A 26,599-nucleotide genomic window follows, 5' to 3' on the forward strand; every position below is an offset into this window, starting at 1 on the left:
AGCTTAAAAAAAAATCTTATCTGATTTTCCTTGGGTGGTAGCCTCTGTGCATTCTCGATACTACTAGAGCGTAGTTAAGGGCTGTGGCTCGGGAGCCTTCCCTGACTCATGTCGTCCCCGAGGATTAATGTGACACTAGGGTTTCTCTACACGCAGATGAGAAACCTGAGCCTGTCACTCTTTGCCCTTCCTATCCCAGTACGATAACTTTTAATTTGCAAGTGTTCATAAAAAGCTTTTGAGTCATTCCTTTAAATTGGCTCTAAGAGTATTTCTTCTTTATTACTCCAAGGAGGCGTAAATTACTCATAAACCAAACCCACTGTTGTCGAGTGGATTCTGATGTGTGGAGACCCTGCTCCGGGTTTCCCAGGCGTCATCCCTCCCAGGAACAGCTGGTGGATTCAAACAGCCAACTTTTCAGTCCGCAGGTGCGTGCTGTGCACCACCAGCCCCCTTCATAAGGATCATCTTCTTCGTTCCTATTTCTGTTCATCTGCTCCTGCTGAGCAATTATAATGCAAATAAACAAAGAAAAACCCCACCCAACTATAAGCCACGGAAGTCAGGATACAAAATAGTTAGCATGTAAAATTTAACATACAGCATAATGGATTTTTCTGATGGGAGAAAATGAAGATTAGAACAAGTGATGTAATCATTCTTTAGGATGACTAAAATTAGCTGCGTTTACCACACAGATGGGATGGCTAAAGAAAAGATGAAGTGTATGCAAGTCCCATATGTTCCTCACTATGAACGTCTACAGAGAAGGCTTTCTAAATCTCGTTAAGAGTCACTGGCTCAAAAATATCTACTTCCTTAGTGATATTTAAGACTAGAAAAGACAACTCCGTAATGGATCATTTTCTTTCTCTGAAAGTTTAGTGCTTGGTTCAGACCTAATTCATCTGATGTACCTCACTTATCTTCACTAGGAAAAAAACAACACAAACCTTTCACCCGGTTTTATTCTTCTATCTTACCACTCACTGTGCTGCTTCTTAATGGAATCTTCTCCCTGTCACCAACTTTCAACCTTCCTGGCATTGTTTTCTTTCCCATTATATTCTTCCTTAACATGGTCATTGTCCTTGATCCACACTCTAATCCAGGCTCTTGCCTCCCCTTCTACCGGCACCCTCATTCTTGAGCTACGGTTGTTGTTAGGGGCCCTCAAGTCCAGTAAGACTCATAACGACCCTAAGAACAGCCAGCCTGAACCCAGCCCTCTCCCGTGCCATCTTCATCTCTGAAGTCTTCATGTCAATGCATCTTATTGGGGGTCTTGATGTGGCCCCTTCAATTATCCTCAGGCCTCTAATTGCTGATTCGACACAGGGCGTTTCCTAAAGCACAGTTCCGTCCCCTTCAGTCCCAGCATCTTCACGGTCCTGCAGAACCTGCAGAGCCCTAGGTTCTGACTCGCTCGCTCACCCTTTCAGTATCATTCTGGACACACAGAGTGCAGGCCTTGCGTCCTCTCCCTCCACCTTTCCTGCCTCAGCACTTGTACGCTTTCTGCCGCGCCTGCCTTGAGGCTGTTCGCCATGCAAATCTCTGCCTCCGCCTCCTAAGAGCTATGTCCTCTCCTGAGTCCCCCTGTCAAGATGCGCCCTAAGGCTTCCCCCAGAAAACTCCTCAATTATCACCCGGATGCCTCCAGGCTCCTCTGAATCCCTGCAGTCCTTACTAGGTATCTACTTGGCAAGTGCGCTCCGAATGTTTTTCTCACTTGAGGAGCATGTTTGGTCTCCGATTAGGTGGCATTTCCTCTGTCCCAGTGCAGAGCCCACATGCCAGATGATCAGAGAGCACCCTCTGTGAGTCCCTTCTCAGTTCCTCTGCGACTCCAGCACCTGCCAACTTCTGCTTTACTGTGCATGGTGCATGGCTAGGTCCTCCAGGCAAACAGCCCTGCAGGGGCTTTGGAAGGCTTCATTTGCAAATTGCGAGAGTTGGGGTGGATGAAAAGGTCTGACTGTACATTTCTAATTCAACCTGTGTGTGTGTGTGTGTGTGTGTGTATGCAGTCCTTTCATTTGGGGTACAATATTTTCCCCTCCTGAGCCTGCTTTCTAATTGTCTTCTTTTCGTATCAGTTTTCGTTGTTTATATATATGGTGGCCTAATAGGTAAGAAATTGTGCTGCCAACCCAAACATGCTCAGTTCAAATCCAACAGTGGCTCCACTGGAGGAGGATAGACAAACTCTTCTACACAATTTGCAGTCTCTAAAACCCACCAGAGGGTCAGCTAGGAATTCTGACTCCACAGCAGTAAGCTGAGTTTTGTTTCTTTTTATTACAAGTCGTCTGAAGCACTCCTTGGAGGGAGCTGGAGTAGATATCATTCCGCTTCCAAGTTTAGTGACAGACGCCCAGTATGATATTCTTGATTTTGTGCTTTTCCTCTTTTGATACTGGTTTCTACTCAGATTAAATTTTATATTCCATGGAATTGTTGGAGATTTATTCATGGCTTTGAGGCTGTAACTTCAAAATTCCTCTTTGAACCTCTCTCAGTGTTCGAGGGCAACTGGGGTGTATGCTGTGGGCAGCAGGGCCTCTAAACTCCCGGAGGTGACCCTGCTTTCTCAGACCTGGAGAATGAACTCCACCCCACCCCACCCCACCCAAGCCTGCATCCTCTGGGCCTGCAGGGCAGGAATAGCCCTACTAGCCTTTGATCACCTTTGGGGTCACTCTTTCCTTGTCTTGAAGGGTTGCAGATGTTTCCAACCAAGCAGTTCTCTCAGCCCATTTCCTGCCTGTAGGATCCGGGGTGGGGGGAGTTTCATTTCTGCCCACTCCTGTCCTCTTTGGTCTGTGCTAACAGCATTTCTGCTGAAATGGTTAATTGGATCCATAAATCACACACCTAATCTGCTTACTTCATTTCACCTTCTTGAAGCGTGTTCTCAGAAGGGGCCAGTACTTGGGAAAAGAAGACACATGTTGGGGAGAATGGAGGGTTGGTGAAGGAGAGGAAGACCTTCCATGAGGTTAACTGACAGTGACTGCAGCAGTGGGCCTGGGCACAGCCGAGATTGTGAGGGTGATTCAGGACTGGAAAGGGCTTCCTCCTGCTGCACTCGGGGCACTGTGAGTCAGAGGTGACGGTGACTCAGGGACACATCCGAACAACAATCTCTTCACCAAACACTTGTCCAGCCACATCCCTGGTATCCACTCCAGAGCTCATAGTCTACATTTTCACTGTTTAGATTGGTTAACAATTTTCCGGAGCTCAAGTTCTGGCTCCTTTTTACGTAACAGTTCATTCTAGATTGTACCTTCCATTCACTTTTCATAATTCCTTAGAAATTTATATCAGATACTCAAGTTCATGACTTGCAAGTTCTGCTTTCCACAAAACGGTAAAGAAGAATTCAACCAATTAGTTGTCTCTTTATAATAAGGATTGATATTCTTCCTCAATTCAATATGTGCATCATGTTTTAAAGACTTCCTAAAGGTACATTTAACATCTTTATTTCTAAGATTCTGTTTGTAGCAATATATATATTTTTAATATATATTCTTTAATAGCATATAAGTTTTCTTTACAGCTCCCTTATTTCTTTCTGAGCCTTCACCAAATTATTTCTAATTACACCAACAGTTTTTTTAAGTAAATAAAGTGCACCTGATCTAAGCCATCGTTTTTTCAATTGCTTTTTATGCATCTGAAAGTTGGACAGTGAATAAGGAGGACAGAAGAAGACTAATCACGACCTTTGAATTATGATGTTGGAGAATAGTGCTGACTAGCCCATGGACTACCACAAGAACATTGTGATAGACAGAGAGTGAAGTTGTCAGCTATTTCATCTTGCTGAGATTCACAGTCAGCACCCGTGGTACAAATCCGTCAAAAAAGTCAGAGGACTAATTGCACTGGGGAAACTTGCTGCCAAATATCTCTCCAGAACATTCTCTGGATAATGACGTCAGATTAAAGAATAAGGTGCACCTGAGCCAAGCCATGGTCTTCTCAATTGAAAGTTGGACAGTGACTAATGACAACAGAAGAAGAATCTATGCCTTTAAGTTGTGGGGCTGAAGAAGAATACTGAATATTCCACGGACTGCCATGAGAACAAACAGGAGAAAGTGAATCCAGAGTGCTTCTTGGAAGCAAAGATGGTGAAAATTCATCTCACACAATGTAGGCATCGTGTTAGAAGGAGCCAGTCCTTGGAGAAAGACATCATGCTTAGAAATGTGAAGGATCAGAGAAAGAGAGGAAGACAGACTGGATTGACACCATGACTATAGCAATGGGCTCAAGTGTGTCAGAGATGACAGGGAAGGCACAGGAAAGGGCAGAGTGCAGATCCATTGTTGTTGTTCATAAGATCATGATGAGTCAGCACATAACGGTAACGATGATGGTGATGCTGAAGATGAAGATAATGACAACGACGACGATGACAACCACCACCAAAAGAAAACGTTTGCATTAGTGGAAGTGTAACCAGGGTGCTCCTTAGAGACAAGGATGGGGGCTCTCACATGCTTTGGGCATGTGGTCATGAGTGATTGACGAATCCTTGGAGAAAAGGCATCATGCTGGGAAAGGTGGAGGGTCAGAGAGGTGACATAGTGACTGTAACAACCAGCTTGAGCAGATCAAAGATGGGAAAATGACACAGGATTAGTCAGGCTCAGACCTATCGTTCATAGGATAGCTCTGAGTTCTAGTTCTAGTTCTAGTTCTAGTTCTAGTTCTAGTTCTAACAGCAACAGGAATTTATTGTCAAGTACTCCAAACTCTCCCAGTGTCTCTCCTCATGATCCAATCCCAAAGCCACTTCTACATTTTTAGGTATTTGTTACATAGCACTCTGCTTTACAGTACTTAAATCTGTATTGTTGTTGTTGTTGTTGTTGTTATGTGCCATCCAGTTGCTTGAGACTCACAGCGACTCTATGTACAACAGCCCTAAACTCTGCTCTGTCCTGTGCCAATCGCACTGTCTCTGACACTCCCATCCCAATTATCCCAGTCACTGAATCAATCCACCACATAGAGGGTCTTCCCCTCCTGCGCTGTCCCCCCACCCTCCCAAGCATGATGTCCTTCTCCAAGGACTGGTCTCTTCTTACAACATGTCCAAAGTATGTTAGATGGAGCCTCAGAATCCTTGCCTCCAAGGAGCCACCGGGTTTGACCCTTTCCAGGATGAATCTGTTTGTTTTCCTAGCAGTCCATGGTACTCTCAATACTCTTCTCCAGCACCATAGCTCAAAGGCATCAATTCTCCTTCAATCCTCCTTAGTCATTGTCCAGCTCTTCAATGCATAACAAATGATAACAAAGACCATGGCCTGTATCAGGTGCACCTTAGTCTCCAGAGAGACACCATTGCTCTTCAGTACTTTGGAGAGGTCCCTAACAACAGACTTTTCCATGGCAAATATGCCTTTTAATTTCCTGGCTACTGGTGCCAAGAGTGCTGACTTTGGAGCCAAGCAAACTAAAGCTGTGAGCAATCTCAATCTCTTCGCCATCCATCCTGATGCTGCCAGTTGGCCCAGTGGTTAGTATCTTTGTCTTCTTGACATTGAGCCTCAATCCATATTGGAGGCTGCACTTCTTGACCCTCAGCAGCAAGCGCTTCAGGTCCGCCTCAGTTTCAGCAAGCAGGGTTGTGTCATCCGCATAATGCAAATTGTTGGTAGATCTTCTGCCAATCTTGACCCCACATTTCAGGGGCCATCGAGCTCAAGTACAACTCATAGCGACTGGATGAACAGCAGATCTGAACCCTGTCCTGCCCTGTGCCATCCTCACAACCTCTGCGATACTTCAGTGCATTGCTGCAGTCACTGCGGCAGTCCACTTTGTTGAGGGTCTTCCTCTCATTGGCCAACCCTCCACCTTTCCAAGCATGATATCCCTTTCCAAAGAATGGCGTCTCCTAGCAACATGCTCAAAATATGTGAGCTGAAGCTTTACCATCCTAGTCTCCAAGGAGAACTCTGGCTGAACCTTTTCCAAAACATATCTGTTCCCTTTTTTTGGCAAATTCTTGGCTATTCAGTACTCTTCTCCAAAACCACAATTCAAAGGCACCAATTCTTCTTCTGTTGTCCTTATTCATTGGCCAGCTCTCAGACACATAGCAAATAGTTGGAAAGACCATGGCCTGACTCAGGTAGGTGCATCTTAGTCTCCAAACTGACATCATTGCTCTTCAATATTTTGGAGATGTCCTTAACAGTGGACTTGCCCAAAGCAATGTGTCTCCTATCTCCTGACTGCTAGTACCAAGCATGCTGATTGTGTATCCAAGTAAGATGAAATCAGTTTCAATTCTTTCTCCATCTAGCATGATGTTGCCTAGTAGACCAGTAATAAAGAACCTTGTTTTCCTGATGTTGAGATCCATATTGGGGACTGTAGTCTTTGATCTTTTGCAGCAAGAATTTCAAGTCCTCCTCACTTTCAGCATGCAGGGTTGTGTCATCTGCATAATGCGGTTGTTGATGAGTCTTCCCCCTATCCTGATGCCACATTCTTCTTCATAGAGTTCAGCTTCACAAATTACTGGCTCAGCATACAGAGTGAATAGGTATGAAGAAAGGGCCCAACTCTAACACACACCCTTCCTGATATTAAACTGCGCCGTATTCCTTTATTCCTTTCGAACAACAGCTTCTTAGTCTAGGTATAGATTGCATATGGGCACAAGAAAGTGTTCTGGGATTCTCCTTCTTCTCAATTTAGCCACAGTTTGTTATGATCCACACAGTCAAATGCTTGTGTACAGTCAACAAAACACATATGAACATTGCTCTGGTATTCCCTGCTCTTAGCCAAGGCCCATCTGACGTCAGCAATGGCATCCTTGGTGCCATAGTCACTTCTAAGTTTCAGAAATAATGTATAACAAACTCAATGGCTTATAAGAACAAAATTTTACTGGCTCAGTGTTGGAGGCAAGAAGTCCAGAACAAAGGTGTCAGCCATGTTCCTTCTGAGGTTGTCAGGGAGAATCTGTCCATGCATTCTTCCTAGCTTCTGGTAACAGCTAGCACTGTTAACATCCCAAAATCTGCCTCCATATTCACAAAATGTCTCTCTCTTCTTCCCTCGTTTTTTTATTATTATTATTAAATTTTATTAATTTTAATGAACATTTACAGGGATTTTGGGTCTTCACTCCTTCACTGCTGAACCATTTTCTCTACCCTCCTCCCCAGTTTGTTCTTCTTCCCCCGCCATCCGAATGTCTGTTTTAATTGTCCAGTTGCCACAGTGCTTGTCAAAGTCAGTTCTGATTAATCTCCTTTGTCAGTGTGTCCTTTGCCATTCCCTATCACTCCTCCCTGAGAGAGACTTCACCCTGATTCATAAGGAAAAGGGGATGGCGTATTCTCTTAGCTACTTCCTGCTGAAAAGGGATGCTGTGGGTTTCAGGGTGTCTTCTTCCCTCTTGATCTTTGTGTTTCTTCTCTACTATAAGGTTATGACTTGTATTGGATTAGACCCCTTATTCCACTATGGCCTCATATTAACTGGTAAAGTCTTCAAAAACCCTATTTCCAAACAAGAACTCAATCACAAGTTCCAAGAAATAGAACTTCAGCTTATCTTTTTAGTGGACTCAATTAAATCTATAACAGAGCCTTCTTAAATCCTATATTTTAAACTCTGGATATCAAGGAAATTTTCAGGAAAATAAAACTTTTGTGGTTGCATAGTTAAAATAATTAACTGAACTAGGGGATGTGGATTGCATTACTATAACCCAAAATTTGTATATTCTCTTATAGTTTCTAGGAGGTAACTTCTGAACCCTTTTAATTTGCTGAGTAATTAGAATGTTCCTGCTACTTCAGTCTACACCTGAGAGTTTATGCCAACAAAATGACTGAGATTAGAGACATGTTGTTTCAGAAAAAAATCTACCATGTGACATCAGCCCAACCTCAAAAGGAGCTGGGGATTGAGTTCAATTACTTGGCCAATGATTAAATCAATCACGCATGCCTACTGAGACCCAGTGAAAACTGTGAACCCTGGAGTTCCACTGAGCTTCCTGGTTGGTCTTAGACATCAACGCACTGCAAGAGTGGTGGGTCCTTGGGGACGTGGAATAAACGTCACTGGGGACTCTCCTGTGTGCACCTCTTTTTTACGCAGATCATGATTTATATCTCTCCTGTGTGCACCTCTTTTTTACGCAGATCATGATTTATATCCTTTTTGCTATAATAAAATGATAAGAATAAATAAAATACTTCCTTAAGTTCAGTCAACTGTTTCAGGGGGGCAGCGGGAACCTTCAATCTGATAGCCAGTTGGTTAGAAAAATCAGTGTCTTAGGAGTTTCCAAATTTGTGGATGTCTTGAAGGACAGTAGAAACCCCTGAATTTGAAGTCAGTTAGTCAACAAGTGATCAGAAAACACCCAGTCTTGCAGCCACTGTCTCAGGCGATCTTGGCAGCCTGGAGGATTGTGCCCGTGAGAAGGAGGACTGATAATGCAGCACAGTTGGCGTCAGGCCAGAACCGAGCTCATTGTAGAGGGACTTGCACTCAAAAGTAGGCTTGGGGCAGTTTGGACCCTTCCCATACATGTTCTTTGACAGCTTCAAGGAAGAGTCACTGTCTCCTCTCCTTTCAAAATTGTCGTCTCTGCTTGTCCTACTTATCTTCTCATTTGTCCCTTCTTCAGTTATTCCTCTTTTCTGAATCTTCAGTCTCCTTCTTCCAGGACCAGTTACTTGTGCACTGACTGTGTAATCAAATGTCTACTATTTTATTAAAACTTCCCCTTGATCTTCAATGTTTCATGAGCAAACTCTCTTCTCTTTCCTTCTGAACTGAGTGTCTGTAATGGAGTGAATTGTGTTCTCACAAAATATGTGTTGGAAGCTTAACTCTTTTCCTTTCAGAAGTAGCCCTAGTGATGTAACAGTTAAAAGCTCTGCTGCTAATCGAAGTGAACCCAATCAGTAACTTCTGGAAGAAAGACCTGTGATATGCTCCCCTAAAGATTCAACCAAAATGCATCAAACCCGTTACCATCAAGTCAGTTCTGACGCATGTAATTTTTTTTTCAGCTGTTGCAAAAAGCTTTTATTGTTTCATTTGGTCCAAGGCTTAGGCGACAGCCTAGAAAACTCTATGGGGCAGTTCCAGTCTGTCACATGGGCTAGCTAGGAGTCGAAATCAGCTAAACAGCACCTAACAGCATGCCTGTGGCTGCAATCTCTTCTAACGAGGCCACCTTCCACATGCAATGTGATGTTATGGGTTCAATCAGCAGAGGTCATACTGGTGTAGAATTGTTGTTGTTGCCATGTACCGTAGAGTCAGAACCGAACCATATCTGACCCTCTAGTGGGTTTTCAGAGACAGTAAATCTCATGGGAGGAGATTGTCCGTTCTTCTCCCACGGAGCAGCTGGTGGATTCAAACCGCGTGCCTTTAATATTGCTGCACAGTTTCTTACCACTAAGCCACAAAAACCCAAATCAGTTCTGAGTTATATAAAGAATAGTACAGGCTCGGAGGCATGTACACATAGTGAGGAAGACAGATGGCCTTTGCAAAGCCTACACACAGAATAACATGGAGCCCAAATGAGCAGACTTCCCTTAACTCCAACTTCCAAGGAAAAGTACTTTTTAAAAAGCATAAAAGTTCATGCACAAAAATTGCTCACTGTTGTTGTTGTTGTTGTTGTTATGTGCCGTCGAGTCACCTGCGACTCGCTCACTGTTAACATTCCATTATTCTCAGCATACATATTCAAATGCAATAACCAATCAGTCATGATTAATGATGACATGGGTGGTGTCATCATGAGATGTAAGAGTGTAACATCCTCAGATAGTGTATTCGCTGCTGCAAATATTCACCATTCTGAAGTTTTTCTGCTCATGTCAACCCTGTCAAGTTTACCCTACCCCCAGAATTAAAGTTGCTTACACTGGTTCTAGGTCATAGGCATCATGACCGTATTGTAGTTATTGTTAGGTGTTATCCAGTCAGTTCCAGTTCATACAGACTCTATGCAAAGAACAAAGCCTGCACCATCTTCACCATCATTGTTATGTTTGAACCGTTCTCATGGCCACTGTCTACCCATCTCACTGAGGATATTTCTCTTTCCGGCTGACACTTTACCAAACATGATGTCCTTCTCCAGCTTCTGATCCCTCCTGATAACATGTCTGAAGTACATATCCCAAGATAGAATTCAGATCTCTCCCAACCTAAGTGTGTTTCCCACTTGGGGATTGACTATCTGAGCTTTGCTGTTTTCCCAAAGCTTCTCTTTCCTCACAAATATCCATATGCTATGTCTAATTCCCTCCAAAGTCATTCACTAAACATATATTTGTATCTCAAGAAGCCCCAAGCCAGACCCAAAAATACCCAGAGGTTCCCAAGGATACAATTTGTCTGAGCTAACTAACTTTTCAAATAGCCATCAGTTTCAAGAGGACGGTCGCTTGGATTTAGAAATCATACAATCATTTTACTAGGTGAAACCCTGAAAATGAAATGCAACTCAGGAAGGAAACGTCCCTATAAAATCTAGCATGTGTAAAGAAGAAAGACAATTTTTTAAAAAGTGCACGAGACAAATCCTTGTCACTCTCACCTCTCAGGAGCAAGCTGGCTGCACTTCTTCAAAGAAGGATTTGTTCTTCAGGTTGTTGTTGTCCTATGCTGTTGAGTCGACTATTACTCATGGAGACCCTACGAACAGCGACTCTGAACCTTGCCCTATCCTGAGACAACCTCACTGTCTCTGACACACCTAATCCAATTGCCACAGTCACTATTTCAATCCATCTCACTTAGAGTCGTCTTCTCCTCCACTGACTTTCTACCCTCCCAAGCATGATGTCCTTTTCCAAGAACTGGTCTCTGCTGACAACATGCCCAAAGTGAGTCTGAGATAGAGTTTCAAAATCTTTGTCTCCAAAGAGCAACCTGGTTTCACCCCATCCAGGACATACTTGTTTGTTCTCTTCGTGGTACATGGTATGTTAAGTACTCTGTTCCAGCACCACAGCCCAAAGGCATCAATTCATCTTCTGTCTTCCTTAGTCATTGTCCAGCTCTCTGATGCATAGCCAGCAATTGAAAAGAGCATGACCTGGATTAGGCACATCCTAGTCTTTAAACTTAAATCACTGCTCTTAAGCACACTGTAGTGATTCTTGACAGCAGATTTTCTAAATGCAATTCATCTTTTTATTTCTTGACTTCTGGTACCAAGGGTGTTAATTGTAGATCCAAGCAAGAAGAAATCGTTAACGACTTCAATCTTTTCCCACTTATCATGATGCTGCTTATTGGCCTGGTGGTGAAGATTCTTGTTTTTTTGATGTTGGGATGCAATCTGTATCAAGGCTGCAGTCCTTGGTCTTCTCCAGCAAGTGCTTCAAGTCCCTTCCCGTTTCACCAAGCAAAGTATCATCTGCATAATGCAGGTTGTTTATGAATTTTCCTCAAGCCTGATGCCACATTCTTCTTGATAAAACCTGGTCTATCGAGTTACATGTTCAGCATGTAGATTGAAAATGTATGGAGAAAGGACTTCTGTATATGTATAGAGGTAGTATCCTGTCACAACATTGTACTTTAGGGTGAATCTAAAACTGGTCTTTTTTACTATGAATTTAGCCCCATTTTTTTCCACTTTTTCATAGTAGAACATGTAATTGTCTGATTCAGAGTGGCCAATGCCAATCCATCTGGGTTTGCTAATGCCTAGTGTGTCAATATTTATGTGTTTCATTTCTTTAACAATGTCCAATTTTCCTATATTCTTACTTAGTATGTTCAATATTTATGAGTTCCATTTCTTCCTTACATGTTATGAGGAGAGACAGGTCCTTGGAGAGGGACATCATGCTTGGGAGGGTGGAGGGACAGCGCAGGAGAGGAAGGCCCTCTATGAGATGGATTGATTCAGTGACTGGGGTAATTGGGAGTATGTGTATCAGAGACAATAAGATTGGCACAGGACAGAGCAGAGTTTAGGGCTGTTGTACATAGGGTCGCTATGAGTCGCAGGCGACTCGACGGCACATAACAACAACAACAACAACAGTATGTTCAATGTTCCAATCATAAGTGAATGTTTGCAACCATTCCTCCTCATTTTTTGTGTCTTCCAATATGAAGGCCCAGCCTCTAGTGTGCTATATCGAATAATCTAAGTGTGCTCTATTGTTCACATGGTTTTCCAAGGCCTTTTATTTCAGAAATGGATGACCAATCTTTCTTCCTGGTCTATCTTAATCTTGAAGCTCCAGTTTGGTACAGCATCTGACAGACAAGCGCTGAACCCAAAATAGCAGATGATAGATAAGCAAACATATACACATCTATTAAGAACAGCAACATGCAAAGCCACTCCCCCAACAAGAACTGACAGACCAGTGATACCTTTGAGAGCAAACCATAAAGACAAGCAAGCACGCAGATATAAAGACACAGGTGGCAGGGATTCCCACATCAAGGCAGCGGCCTGAATGTCTGGCTGTGGTCAGCTTCTCCCTATTCCCCACCCCTCATGAGAGGCTGGGAGGAAGGACTCTAACTAAGTCTAATACGACATCACTGTCAGACACGTGCTTCTGGATACTGCTCACTGGCAGCATAACTGGAGGAACCTGGGAGTCCTTGCCTAGGGGCAGACAGACTTAGAGATGACAAATGCAGAGGCAAGTGCCCCTTTGCTCTCTCATGCAGTATTCTTACAGCTTACCCTAGAGAAGAAAGGATCTGGTTCTGGGTATTCCTGAGGGTGGTGGGAACCAAGACGAGGCTAGAATTGGAGGAAGGCAGCCCAGTAACGATCTCTATAGTCCAGTGTCCATGACCTAAAAGCAACCCACAGCGGAACTGCTGCTCTGGTCTGTCTAGGACACACACCATCCTCAAACTGGGCTGTGCAACAGAATCCAGAGAAGTTTGCTGCTCCATCCCCAGAGTTTCTAACACAGTGGTCTGAGGTGAGGCCTGAAACGGCACAATCTCCAGTTCCCTGGTGCTGCTGATGCTCCTGGTCCGAGGTCCACATTTTGTTAGTGACCAGCCTAGCAAAGTCAGCCTCCTTTCAGTTCCTTGTTCATGCCCTTCCTCCTCTTCTCTCTCTACCTGTTTGTCCTTTTCTTCTTCCTTCTCCTTACACTCTTCAGTCCTCTTCTGATCTTCCAAAGCATGATGAGATGAGCTAGTGTGGTGCCCATTAACCCTGGGCAAGTCCTCTCCAGTCCCAGAGGAGCCTGCACTCACGGCAGCTTCTCCCCAGCAAGGCTGTATCTAGCCAATCAGTTGATCACTCTGCAATCCCATCTTTTTTTCCCCCCCCAACCTTATCTTTGTGTCCTTGAAGGGTGGATAAATTAAATGACTTTCCAGCCTCCCACTAATTTGGGTTCTGGAATCCTGACCTCTGTGGCTGTGGGGGAGTTCTGGCAGCCTGATGCATGGGGAGTTATACTGCTAATCCAAAGGACTTGCCTCGCTGGTGGTTTGAATCCAGCCGCTGGCTCCATATAGAAAGATCTCTTCCAATATCATTTACAGCCTTTGACCACCATCTGAAGGATCAGCTATGAATTGTTTCAACTGGATTACAATGAATTTTTGCATTCAGAACAAGTATGCTGTGTTATTACTAGTATCTGAAGCTGAACTATCCCTGTTTCTAAATGTAGTGGTCTCTATCAAGTTGAAAAGTAACTGGGGGAAAAACCAAATAAACCATGGTCTGCATCAGGTACACCTTAGTCTTCAAACTGCATTATCAAACCCTTTGGAGAGGTCCTTGACAGATTTTCCCTATGCAATTCTTGTTCTGATTTCCTGATGGTTGGACCAAAAGTATTGATTATAGACCCATGCCAGATGAAACCACTGACACCTTCAATCTTTTCTCTATAATGTCGCTGTCTATTGGCCCAGCAATGAGGATTTTTGTTTTCTTGATGTTGAGAAGTAATCCATACTGAAGGCTATATAGGCTTTGGCCTTCTGCAGCAAGTGCTTCAAGTTCTCTTCACGTTGAGCAAGTTAGGTTGTGTCATCTGCATAACGCAGGTTGTGACTGAGTCTTCCTTCCATCCTGATGCCACATTCTTTTTCATATATTCCAGTTGAATATCCCACGGACTGCCAAAAGAACAAACAAATATGTTCCAGAGAAAGTGAAATCTGAGTGTTCCTTCGAGGCAAGGATGGTGAAACTTTCTCTCACACACTTTATGTATGTTGTTAGAGAAGCCAGTCCTGGGGGGGTGGGGGGGAAGATATCATATTTGGGAAAGTGGAGGGTCAGCGAAGGAGAGGAAGACCCGCGATAAGTTGGATTGTTACAGTGACTGTAACAATTGGTCAAGGATGTCAGAGATGATGAGGATGGTCTTGGGTAGGGCAGGGTTCAGAACTGTTGTTCATAGGGTCGCTGTGAGTCATAAGGGACTTGACAACACCCACCTACAACACCAGCATATCAGATTACACTCTGCTGCTTTTGTTATTCGGTGCCATTGGGTGGGCTCTGACTCTGACTACAACAAACAGAAAGTAACTCTGCTGGATCCTGCACCATCCTCACCTCTCTTCAGTTGCACAAAATATTTGGGATTTTTCTAGGGCATGAAGAGGGGTCGGGGCTTCAGAACAGCCACGCTCGGTCCCAGGGCAGGCACCGTGGGCCTGCGTCTTGGGGAGGCGCCCGCTGGGCGCGCCCGGGTCCCACCGCTGAACCCGGCGCCACCACGCACGGGGCGCCAGCAGGGGGCGCCAGAGCGGAAGCCAATGTCCGTCGGGCGGCTCAGGTGTCCAGCCTGGGTGGGGTGGGCGCGAGGGGCGTGGACGCTGCCCAGGCTGCCCTTAAATACGCCCCGCGGGCTCGAGCGAGGGAGGAGAAGGGCCGCCACTGCTAACGCATTTGCACTTGGACCTGAACTCAGCCCTGGACGGCGCCATGCGGAGCTCGAGCTCGGCCCTGTGGCTCTTTCTGACTCTGTTCACAGGTGAGGCCCGGAGCAGGCGTAGGGGGGGACCCGGGGCTCGCTCTGCAGCCCGGAGGAGCAGGGGGCACAGGAAGGGTGTCTCCAGCGGCCCACGAGGACCGTTATCAGGACCCAACACTGAGTGGGTTAGAGCAACCTGGGGGCACAGGCGGGAGGACTTCTTGGAGGAGGCAGCATTGGGCCAGACCTTGCAAAAATGGAGTTTCTAACGGAGACAGAAGCTTTGGTGTGGTTCAGTCACTTAGTGCACTGTTGTTTAGCGGGATGGAAACTCGATTCTGCTCCGAGCTCCCTCCTGGCAGGGAGGTAAGCAGGGTTCATGGAGTTTTGTGGAAATGATTTGGAAGAGGGGTTGAGAATGCTGCCCAGTTAGCACTGCCTTCCTTCCTGGGGAGATGGGACTTGAGGTGGGGCTCTGGAAGCGACTCACAGGGATTGCGATTGGCAGCCACGGGACTCAGTACTGCATTCTGCATTAAGGTGAAATATAAACCCACCATTCTATGGTCCCAGGCCCACAGCTGCCCTCCAGGGCTGCCTTCTTGGTGAGCTGGACAATGTGTCGTTTTTCTTTGCAGGGTGTTCCCCAGGGCTATAGAAGAGGGCGGTAGGCTGGGAGGGAGGCTGTGGAAGGACCTGCAACCTGGGGCAAGTTGCCATGAGAGGGTAACCTGGTTCCAGAAGCCCCTGAAACTTGGAAACTGATCCCAACGCCCCACATAGGCCTCTTTCTCCACCCTGGGCTGAGCCAGGTGAGTGGCTCTCAGCTCAAGTTTGCAAGCTCATCAGCCCTGGGAAGCGTGTGCCCTTCCACTGGGCCTCCTCGCCCTGCACTCTCTGGGACTCTGACCTGGACAGATCACAAGACCCAAGAGGGTCCCAACCAACGGAGGCAAAAATCCACTGAAGAACTATGTGTCTTGGACGTTCCATGTTGTTGTTGTTAGGTGTCGTTGAGTGAATAACAGATCTGAACCCTGTCCTCTCCTGTGCCATCTCTGACACGCTTGCGCCCATGCAGTCACTGTGTCAATCCATCTCACTGAGGGTCTTCTCTTTGGTGACCCTCCACCTTTCCAAGCATGATGTCCCTTTCCGAGAAATAGCCCCTCCTAGCAACATGACTTTGACAGGTTTACTTGACACGCCAGGTGGGTTTCCTTACCTCTCTTTCTCAGATAAGAAATTGGCTCAGAGAGGCCGTGGAAATTCCTCGAAGCAGGAGAGATGAGAACTTGGCCCCCCACCTGCTGGCTCCCCAGTGTCTCCCCTCCCCTGCACGGGCAGCCCTCCCTTGGCCGTGGCCTGGCTATGGTCCACTGAGGGGCATTTGCAGAGATGTAGACCCAGAGGGTGCAAGGCTCTTCAGCATAGCAGCACCCACTTCTCATTCTCACGATCACCATTCACGGAGGGCCCAGCACACTGCTGGGTGAGGGAATTGGGTCCTGCAGGAAGAGCGAAGCCTTCCAGGAGGAGCGAGGACTCTCCAGCCAGGCTCCTTCCAGCCCTGGAGACCCTCTCTCTCCTCCATCAAGGCCCACCTGACCCCTGCCTGTCAGTCTGAGCAGCCCTGAGCCCCGGAATACACATCACCCTGCACACAGCTTAGCCAGGAGCCGGCCGTTCCTCTAGGTGTGACACTTCTCCGAGTGTCCAGGTTGAGGAAGGCGTGTGAGCAATAAAGGGCTTGATTGCAGCAGTATCCAGGCTGCACTCTGTGATGGCAGCTGTGGATTCTAGATCCTGACCCCCCAACTTCCCGCAGCACTCAGTGGGATGGAGGTGCGGTGGTGCACCACCTCAGACCCTGAGCAGCAGAAATGCAACGACATGAGCAAGGCCTTCCAGGAAGCGGGCATCCAGCCCTCCCTCCTCTGCGTCCAGGGCGTCTCAACTGACCACTGCGTCCAGCTCATCTCGGTGAGTCCGCTCCCTTCCCAGACAGGAGGGCTCTGAGTCAGGAAGCACGCACAAAAGCCCCATTCACAGGGAAAGGCGGCAGCCATGCCCCTGCCAGCACTGGCCGATAGGATCTCCTGAGTTCCCAGCAACAAGGGCCAGCTTGTTCCCGAAGGAGCCCGGGCCAGGCGGTGGGAGGCCTCGGGCAGGGCCGCTGCTCAGATGGGCGCCAGTGGGCAACAGGTTGGAGAGATGGCTTTTCCTGCTGCAACGCCTGCCAGAAGGGGACATGACCTGCTCCATGGAGGAAGGGGACAGACACAGTGACCTTTAGTGGCCCACAGAGGTCACCCACTCTGCTGTGGGGTTTTCCAGAACAGGCCTTGTTTGGCTTCTGAGGAAGGAGGGGCAGAGGCTAGAGAGTCCAGATGAGATGGGGGAGCAGGGCAGAGTGACAGGAGAGCTGCCAACAGGCACAGATTTTCAGAGATGGGACAAGGCATGGTGGGAAGTCCTAGCATCAGTCCAACTCTGACCCAATCCAATCCAGTCTGGTCAGAAATGTGAGGGCCAAGATTCCTTATATTGCCCATGGCCTCCACAACACACTGATAAAACGTTATTTGTGTTTAAAAATAGAAAGGAAGAAAAACCAGGTTATAGGATTTAGTATGCAGAGACGGTGTTGCTGTTACATGCAGCCAGGTCTGAACTGACTCACAGCTGACCCTCCAGTGGATATTCAGAGGCTGTATCACTTTTTCAGAAGGAGATTGGCCATCTTTCTCCCTCTGAGTCTCCAGTGGATTCAAACTGTGTACCTTTGGGTTGGCAGCACAACACCTTGCTACAACATCAGAGCTCCCCTAAGCATAGGCAATATTAAGAAGAAAACCCAAGAAACAGATCAGCTCTGAAAGCAGGGCGCTGAGGAACTGGGGACAATGAGGAAGACACGTTTCTGTAGATAGAATTTCGTACCATTGGATAAGGAGCCCTGGACATATAGAAGTTTTATTTTGGGCCTACTAATTAATTAAAAGATCAGCAGTTTGGATACACAGCTGCTCCATGTGAGAAAGATGTACAGTCTTCTCCCAATTTATGGCCCCTGAAAACCTGCCAAAGGGTCAGCTCTGAGTCGATTCCAACTCAATAGCAATGAACAACCATGAACAAAGGGTGGGCTCTCTCCCCTAGAGATTTACAGCCTCAGAAGACCTGGGGGAGGTGAGTTCCAGGAGTCAGTTGACAGCCGCGGGCTGGGTTTGGGTGTATCTGTTACCAAACTAATTGCTCTCATGACAGTTTCAACTCATGATAGTGCCATGAGTGTCAGAGCAGAAATGTGCTTCTCAGGGTTCTCAGGATGTAAGTTTCTGGCAGTAGATCACCAGGCCTTTCTTCCGAGGTGCCTCTGGTTTGGCTTGAACTTCCAGCCTTTTGGTTAGCCGCCAAGTAGGTTAACTATTCATACCGTCCATAAAACAAATCATTAATAAAAAACCCAACCAAACAAAACCCAAGTTGAGTGCAGAAGAGAGGTCACGTTGGGCGTATGAATGGGGAGACTGCTGGGTCTGGGGGAAAGAAAGGGGAACCTTGCAGGGTCTTGGGCGTCAGGGCTGAGTAAATACAGAACTCCTCAGCCCCGTGAGTAATCCCAGTGCAGACCTGCACAGCTTCAAGGGACTGTAAGTGTCCCCAGACCCCTTGCTGAGGGGGTGAACCTGGGCAAAGCAGGAGTGACCATCATGTTTCCACCAGGCCCAGGAGGCCGATGCCATCACCCTGGATGGAGGTGCCATTTACGAGGCAGGGAAGGAGCACGGCCTGAAACCAGTGGTGGGTGAAGTGTATGATCAAGGTAAGAGCGTGGGGAAGAGGAGGGGAGGGGACAGGAACCCACACCCCATCTCTCCTTGCTGGACTCACCTCACCTCCAGGTCTGGTCTGAGAGCCCAGAGAGCAGTCCCCAAATTCCCAGGCCAGACAAATCCTCTGATGCACCGCAGGTCCTTCTCCAACATCAAAGGGACAGGACACCAAAGGCACTGAGTCTGTCCTTGGTGTGGAAAGCCTGTGGCCCCTGACGTGTGCCCATTGGACTCTTGCTGAGGGGTTGCCTGTGCCCCAAGCTGTGATGCTGGGCATGGAGCCCAGTGTGTCACTGTCTGCACGAGGTGCCAAGAGTGCCCTGCTCAGAGCTCTGCCTGCAGGCGCTCCCGTAAACATAAACACCGGTGCCCTGCTTTCGTTGCCTGGGGCAGACATAGCAAAATGACAGCAAAATGTTTCAAAGAACAGAAATCTACTTTCTTATAGTTCTGATTCAGAGCACTGACAGGGCTATTGATTGCTTCAGGGTATTGGGAAGGCTACTGATTGGTTCAAGTTATTGGCAGAGCTATTGATTAGTTCAGGGAATTGGGAGGGCTAGTGATTGGTTCAAGGCATTGTCAGGGTTATTGATTGGTTCAGGGCCTTGGCATGATTATTGATTGGTTCAGGGTATTGCCAGGAATGTTGACTGGTTCAGGTCATTGGAAGGGTTATTGATTAGTTCTGGGCATGGGCAAGGCTATTGATTAGTTCCAGGCATTGACAGGGCTGTTGATTGGTTCAGGTCATTGGCAGGTCTGTGGGTTGGTTCTTGGGGAAGCTCTTTCCTTGTCTTCCCCAGTTTCTGCAGCCCTGGGTGTTTCCTGGCATTCCTTGGCTTGTGGAGAGATGCTCACGTCTGTCTCTCCTCTGTGTGTGGGCCTCTCTTGCCTTAACTGTTCTCCTAATTTATAAGATACCACTCAGGAGGGGTCACTTCATTCACTGATAACATCTGCAAAGAAGAATTCTATTCCTTCAAACAAGGTCATGACCATCAGTGGGGGGTTAGGACTTCAGCAAGTCTTCTGCGCAGACACAGATTAATCCCTAACACACCCCCATGGTCAGACAGCAGCTTGGACTGGGACAAGGGTCTGGAGAGCGGCGGAGTTCAGTGACCGGGAGCTGCAGAGCTCAGCCGAGCAGGAACAAATCCTAGTGATGCTGCTTCCTGGTTCTGTTACCCCCAGACAACCTCTACCAAGACCCTCCCCTGTGAAGTGAGGAGAGTACCCCTGCCCCTCCATAGTGTGTAAAAACTCAATTCATACGTGGTAGTTATTCAGGCAACTCCGCCAGTCCCTGAACTAGCATGCCCCCGACTCAGGTTGTTCCCCCACCTTTTCTGGGTTCCCCCTCTGTGTAGTCCAGCTCTCCTGTCACCTCCTCCAAGGAATTCCCTTGACTCCCCACCCCAGCCAAACTCCAAAAAGCAAAGGGTCTCACTGTTTCTCTTGTTTCCTTCTTTTCACTACAGTGAAGGGAGCTCAGGGGCAAAGTGATAAGGGTCTGTGTCACCTCAAAGGCAAGAGGTTCAAATCCACCAGGTGCTCCGCTGTGCAGTTCACTGCCTCTGAAAACCCACCCACTGGAGGTTCAGCTATGACTCAGCGGCACCCAATAACAACTTCCTACAGTGGGCCAGGCCCTCATGTCTGAAAATCCTGTGGTTCCCAGCACTACACTTGCAGAAGGCATTAGCTGGTAACTGGCTGAATGAATGTCAGATGACACGAGTGAAACCTTTCAGATCACACAGCCTTTCGCTCTAAGCCAGGAACAGCTCTGTCTCCTGGACCCCAAATACACCTCTCCCTCTTTATTTTGTTTTTTTTTTCAACTCTCCCTACTAATGAATTCAACACATATATAGAGCACCTACTGCATAGCCGTCATGGGCTTAAAGCAATGCCTACCCTCAAGGAGTGAGAATCAAATGGTAAACAAACACATTAACTATGGGTCCAGTTGTGGTGGGTGAAAGAAAATCATCCTGACATGACACTTGTGGGTGGCTTCTCTGAGGAGGAAGCCTCTCAGTCAGGCATTAGTCATACAAAGAACAGAAGGACAGTGTTACATGGACAAAGGCCCCAAGTGAAAAAGAGTTGGTGTTTTCAGGAAATTAAAAGGAGCCCTTGAGGTGCGTCAGAGGGTGGTACAGGCAGAGCTGCGTGGGTTGGCAGGTACCAGCCCCACGTGTGCAAGAAACGGCAGAGGTTCTGTTTGCTAGAACTTGGCCTCATTTCAGTCGTAGGGAATCCCACTGACCGGAGCAGCATTAGCAAGACCCTGGGGCAGGGGTGAGAGTGAGTGAGGCAGAAATGCTGGTCCCCGGCTCTGTGGATGAGTCTCCTCTGTATGGCCCTTTGTGGGCCACATTGGGCCCTGGCGGATCTCTCTCAAGCCTGGGCACCCTCCCTCCCTCCAGGATGCTGGAATGATTGAGGAGTGCAGAGTTCTTTCTCTCCACGCCAGCCCTGAGACCTCCATGTTTCGAGTCTGAGCCAAGTACCTGCCCTGCTTCCCTCTGCCCTCCCCAGCTGCCCCGCTCCCCACAAATCACTCTGCCATGCCCTCAAACCCTCCATGTTCACCTAAGGACCTACTCCCTGCAAAGTAAAAGACGTTCCAGCAACTTCCGCTTCCTGTCTATCTACAGAGTCCCCCACCCCTGAGGTGGACTTGTTTAGACCCAGCTAAGTGCTGGCTAGAAGCCCTGGTGACCCAGTGGCTAAAGTGCTTGAGCGCTAACGGAAGAGTTGGTGGTTCATACTCAGAATTGCAACAAGGGAGAGAGATAGGGCAAGTCTGAGTCTGTGAAGGTTACAGCGTTCACAGAAACCCTATGGGGCAGTTCTCCTCTGCCCTGCAGGGCCACTGCAGGTCAGAGTCAACCTGAAGGGGGTGTGTGTGTGTGTGTATGTGTTGGCTGGCTTGATAAGGAAAGAGGAAAAATTAATAAATGAGCTAATAATATCCAAAATATGATTTACTGCTTGAGGCAACAGGTTGTTAAGGTCTTACTATCATGTTCTCTTGCTCTCTCTGTACCTAGAACACCACACACATGTTATTTCTGCACACTTGTGTGCACACACACGTACACATACATCACACACACACACACACACACACACACACACACACACACATCTTTTCCCCCCTGCCTGTCCCAGACCAGGCCTCATCTTCCCTTGAGGCTCCTCCCTCACCACCTCTCTCTCGTCTCCTCACCTTCCAGAAGTTGGCACCTCCTATTACGCCGTGGCTGTGGTCAAGAGAAGCTCCCACGTGACTATCAACTCCCTGAAAGGCGTGAGGTCCTGCCACACGGGCATCAACCGGACAGTGGGCTGGAATGTGCCGGTGGGCTACCTGGTGGAGAGCGGCCGCCTCTCGGTGATGGGCTGTGATGTTCTCAAAGGTGAGGCCTGGCAGCTCAGGAAGTCGTCCTCCCAGGACCTGGAGCTTGTCTAGGGCTCTGGTTTCCCCTCTCCTCCCCCTCACTCCCTTGAAGGGGCAGCGGAGTCCTACGCCCTGGGAAATGGTCCTTAGCAAGCAGCCCTTGGTAGTATCCTCCCCTCTGCCTTTGACCCTCATCCTCCTTATTGTAACCATTTGGATTTTTGCTTGGCTACCCCGTCTCTCATACTTTGGACATGCTACTAAGAAAGGCTATTCCTTGAAAAAGGATCTCATGCTTAGAAGAGGGGAGGGTCAGTATAAGAGAGGAAGACCCTGTCAAGCATGGATTGGCATAGTGACTGCAGCAGTGGGCTCCAGTGTAGCAGAGATGGAGAGGATGGCACAGGATCGGACAGGGTTCGGGTCTGTTGTACGTAAGGTCACTGTGAGTCATACTCGACTCGACAGCACCTAATGGAAACAACTGAGGGCACAGGCTTCTGGATCGCTCATCACATGTCCCACAGGGCACAGCCAGGTGCAGGGTCCAACCAGGTGTGGAGACAGGAACCGCCTTGGAGTGGTTCTCACCTGGTGCAGAGCCGGTGCCCAGGGCTGTTTGCAGAAACTGGTCCTCTGCTTTCCAGGATCAGAAAGTGTTTTGACTTGGCGCCCATGCTCATGTGATACACGTGCACAAGTGTCCACGGCTGCATACACACGCCCCTTCACACGAGCACGTGTGTGTGAGCATATATGAACGTGCATGAACACCCGTGCACGTGTGTGTACACACACACGCCCGGCGCCCACTGAGCCCTGACAGGAAGGGGTGCTGGGTTCAGAGACACCCCAACCAGTCACGTAAACCAGCACAGTCCACAGCAGCCTCGTCCTCTCAGGTGGGGGCCAGGTGTAATGGTTGACGCCGTCACTTGGCACACTTACTAACCACAACCCTGGCTGGAGACCCAAAAAAGCCAGGAAAGCTGGCTCGCCTTTGAGAAGTACTGCCTGGCAGGCTGCGTCTTACTCATTGTTTGCACCATGGAAAAATATTTGCCAAGGGCGTGGACTCACCCCAGGGCTGGCAGGGGTGCCCGGCCAGTCATGCCAGCAGACCCTGACCTCCTTACCAACTCTCTGCTGCTCAAATGCCCCCCTGCTCCCCTGTACAGGTTTTGAATGTTACCTATCAAATCAATTGTTGTTGTTATGTGCCATTTAGTTGCCTATGACTCATAGCGACCCTATGTACAACAGTCGTAAACCCTGCTCTGTCCTGTGCCAAGTGCACTGTCTCTGACATACTTAGTCTCATTACTCCAGTCACTGAATCAATCCACCTCATAGAGAGTCTTCTCCTGCACTGTTCCTCCACCTTCCCAAGCATGATGTCCTTCTCCAACCTGGCCAAAGTGTGTCAGACGAAGCTTCAGAATCCTTGCCTCCAAGGAGCAGCCCAGTTTAACCCTCTCCAGGATGAATCTGTTTGTTTTCTTGGTAGTCCATGGTACTCTCAATACTCTTCTCCAGCACCACAGCTCAAAGGCATCAATTCTCCTCCTATCCTTCCTAGTCAGTGTCCATCTCTCTGATGCATAGAAAGTGATTGCAAAGACCATGGCTTTTATCAGGCATACCTTAATCTCTAGAGTGACACCATTGCCCTTCAGTACTTTGGAGAGGTCCCTAACAGCAGACTTTCCCATCGAAATTATGCTCACCTGATTATGCTGTCTGTGCTTTTACTAACTACACATCACTGACTTGAAATGAAACCCTCCACGGTTTTCAGCTCCTATTTTGTTGCCCTCTGTGGTGATTTTCTGGTTAATGTTTTGTTCCCTGAGACATTGTTTAAGTGATAATCCCTCCCAGACCTCCACTGCTATTTGTGGGATTCCATCTTGGAAATCACAAACCTGGTCAAACATGTCCCCATCCTGCAGTGGGAATCAGCAATGTTTCAGACCTGTAGAAGGGCTGACAGGGGACACCCCTCCCCCCGGGCTGGTCTCTACCCTTGGCTCAAGCTCTCCAGACTGCAGGAGGGTCTGTGGTGACTTTGACAATGCCCCAGCATTTTCCTGCCTGCAGCCAGAAGATGAGGTCGTTCTCAGAAAGGCCTGGACCCTGTTAGTCAGCCTGACCGCTCACTGTCCAAGCCAGGTGATGTACGGGCATCTGACTGACCTTTCTTTGCCTCCTTTCTGCAGCGGTCAGTGACTATTTTGGGGGCAGCTGCGTCCCAGGGGCAGGAGAGACCAGTTACTCTGAGTCCCTCTGCCGCCTGTGCCGGGGAGACTCCTCCGGGGAGGGTGTGTGTGACAAGAGCCCCTTGGAGAGATACTACAGCTACAGTGGGGCCTTCCGGTGAGTGGGCTGTGGATGGGGCCTCTGGGAGTCAGGGGCAGGCACCCAGGGCTCCGGAGCCAGGAAAAACACCTTCCCATCTAGAGAGCTAGCACAGGGGCCGCGGCCCAGACAGCCACTTCTCGTCAAAGCACCCTTTATGCACTTCATGTACCTTTGGTGAGTTTCAAAACATCTAGCCGGACTATGCCAGCGTTGACGTGCTCATAAAATCAACATGTTTGGTATATTTAGCAAGAGGAGGACTCAGAGAGGAGAAAACGGAAAAAAGCCTCCTCAGCCAATCCCATGTCCCCACAGGAGTGTCTCAGACCTGCAGGAGGTCTGAGATGGAGTGACAGGACCCCCCAAGCCAGTTTTGCCTCTCCCCCAGCTCAGGTGGGTAGTCTAGGCAAGCTCTCCTGGATGCACGAGGACTTGTGGGCAGTTCCATGGGCCCCCAAGTGAGGTGACAAGCAAGCAGGGATTAGAATCGAATCTTCTGGACCCTCATCCAACCAGGACTCAATGTTCTGGTCTGGGAGGGGGACTCAGCCGGTGCCCCACATTGCAGGGTGTGAGCCTGTAACGGAAGGTTCTGGCACAGAGAAAAGAAGCAGTCCTCAGTCCCTCAGTCGTAGCCGGAAGCCTGCTCACTTTGTCTCCCGGTGTTCTCAGACTGTTCCTGCTGACAGTGTCCTTCCAGTCCAAACCCTGCCTGCCAGCTGCCCCCCAAAAACAAAAACAGACAGCCCCTCTGCACAGGGTCCTCCCTCCCTCACTGGACAATCAAGTACAGAGGACACATATAGACACAGAGGACCTCTGATGGCCTAGTGGTAAGGAGTTGTATTGCCAGCCCAAAGGCAAGCAGTTTGAGTCCACCACCATGAGAAAAGACTATTTTTGTGTGATTTACTGTCTCTGAAAACCTGCTGGAGGGTCAGCTATGAACCATTTGCCACTCAGGGCTACATAACAACTTCCATTTAGAATTTTTTAGAATGTCACAAAAATGCCTTCTTGTCCAATACCTCAGGGCAGAATATCTTCACAGTACCCTGAGTGTTAAAGCAGCCAAAGATAAGAGCTGGTGATAGAATACCCCACAGCACCCCAAGGCAGAGGGTGGGTCGGTGCTCTGCTGTCCCCACTTGATAGATGAAGACTCAGGTTGACCAAGGGTACACCACTAGGCAGAGCCCCACAGCTTCCAGGGAGTAGACCCAGCGTTGTAGGGCCGTGGAGCCGTGATCCCCAGATGGGGTAGGGGTGCAGGGGAGCTCAGCCCCACCCAGCTCACTGGTTTCCCCTTACAGGTGCCTGGCCGAAGGGGCCGGGGACGTGGCCTTCGTGAAGCACAGCACGGTGCTGGAGAACACGGACGGTGAGTGGGGTGCACTGGCTCAGGGAGGCTAGAATCCTCTGGGTGACCCAGATACGCCCCTCACTTTGTGAACTAGAGGTCCTGTCTGCAGGCGAGTCTTCTCTGCTGTGGGCTTCAGGCTTCCAAACTGCAGTTCTGTGTGGGCACAGCAGAGCTGAGGGGCTGTGTGTGCCGGGCATCAGATTCTGTTCTCACTTACAGATTGACCAGCTGTTGGTCAGGACATTTCTGACTCTTGACAGCCCATATGTGTTGTGGGGGACGAGGCTCCCCAGGCTTCTCAGTGGCAGGTTTTTCAGAAGTCTATCTCCAGGTCTTTATTTTCAGACATCTTCAGAAGGACTTAGACCTGTAACTCTTGGGTTGTCAAACAAGTAACAATTTGCACCATCTGAGAATTCTACTTGGAAACTGGGTTCCATTTTTTTTTTATTAAATTTTATTAGTTTTAATGAACATTTTACAGGGATTTTGGGTTTTCGTTCCTTCCTTGCTGCACCATTCTCTCTACGCTGCTCCCCAGTTTGTTCTTCTTCCCCGCCATCCGAGTGTCTGTTTTAATTGTCCAATTGCCACAGTGCTTGTCAAAGTCAGTTCTGATTAATCTCCTTTGTCGGTGTGTCCTTTGCCATTCCCTATC

The 26,599-nt window shown here is 48.1% G+C and overlaps 1 protein-coding gene across 1 annotated transcript in view; it reads left to right on the top strand.

Moving 5' to 3' along the window:
* Window positions 1-14,971: 14,971 nt before the first annotated feature.
* MFI2 (antigen p97 (melanoma associated) identified by monoclonal antibodies 133.2 and 96.5) overlaps window positions 14,972-26,599 on the top strand; it is a 41,821-nt gene continuing 30,193 nt past the window's right edge. The window contains exons 1-6 of the mRNA XM_006884286.1: window positions 14,972-15,023; window positions 16,792-16,946; window positions 18,693-18,792; window positions 22,054-22,236; window positions 24,437-24,593; window positions 25,892-25,959. Of these exons, the coding sequence (XP_006884348.1) occupies window positions 14,975-15,023; window positions 16,792-16,946; window positions 18,693-18,792; window positions 22,054-22,236; window positions 24,437-24,593; window positions 25,892-25,959 (712 nt within the window). The 5' untranslated portion in view covers window positions 14,972-14,974. The remainder of the gene's footprint in view (window positions 15,024-16,791; window positions 16,947-18,692; window positions 18,793-22,053; window positions 22,237-24,436; window positions 24,594-25,891; window positions 25,960-26,599) is intronic.

Source organism: Elephantulus edwardii, unplaced genomic scaffold, assembly GCF_000299155.1.
Source record: "Elephantulus edwardii isolate Elephantulus edwardi_28Jun2011 unplaced genomic scaffold, EleEdw1.0 scaffold00032, whole genome shotgun sequence".
Taxonomy (NCBI): domain Eukaryota; kingdom Metazoa; phylum Chordata; class Mammalia; order Macroscelidea; family Macroscelididae; genus Elephantulus; species Elephantulus edwardii.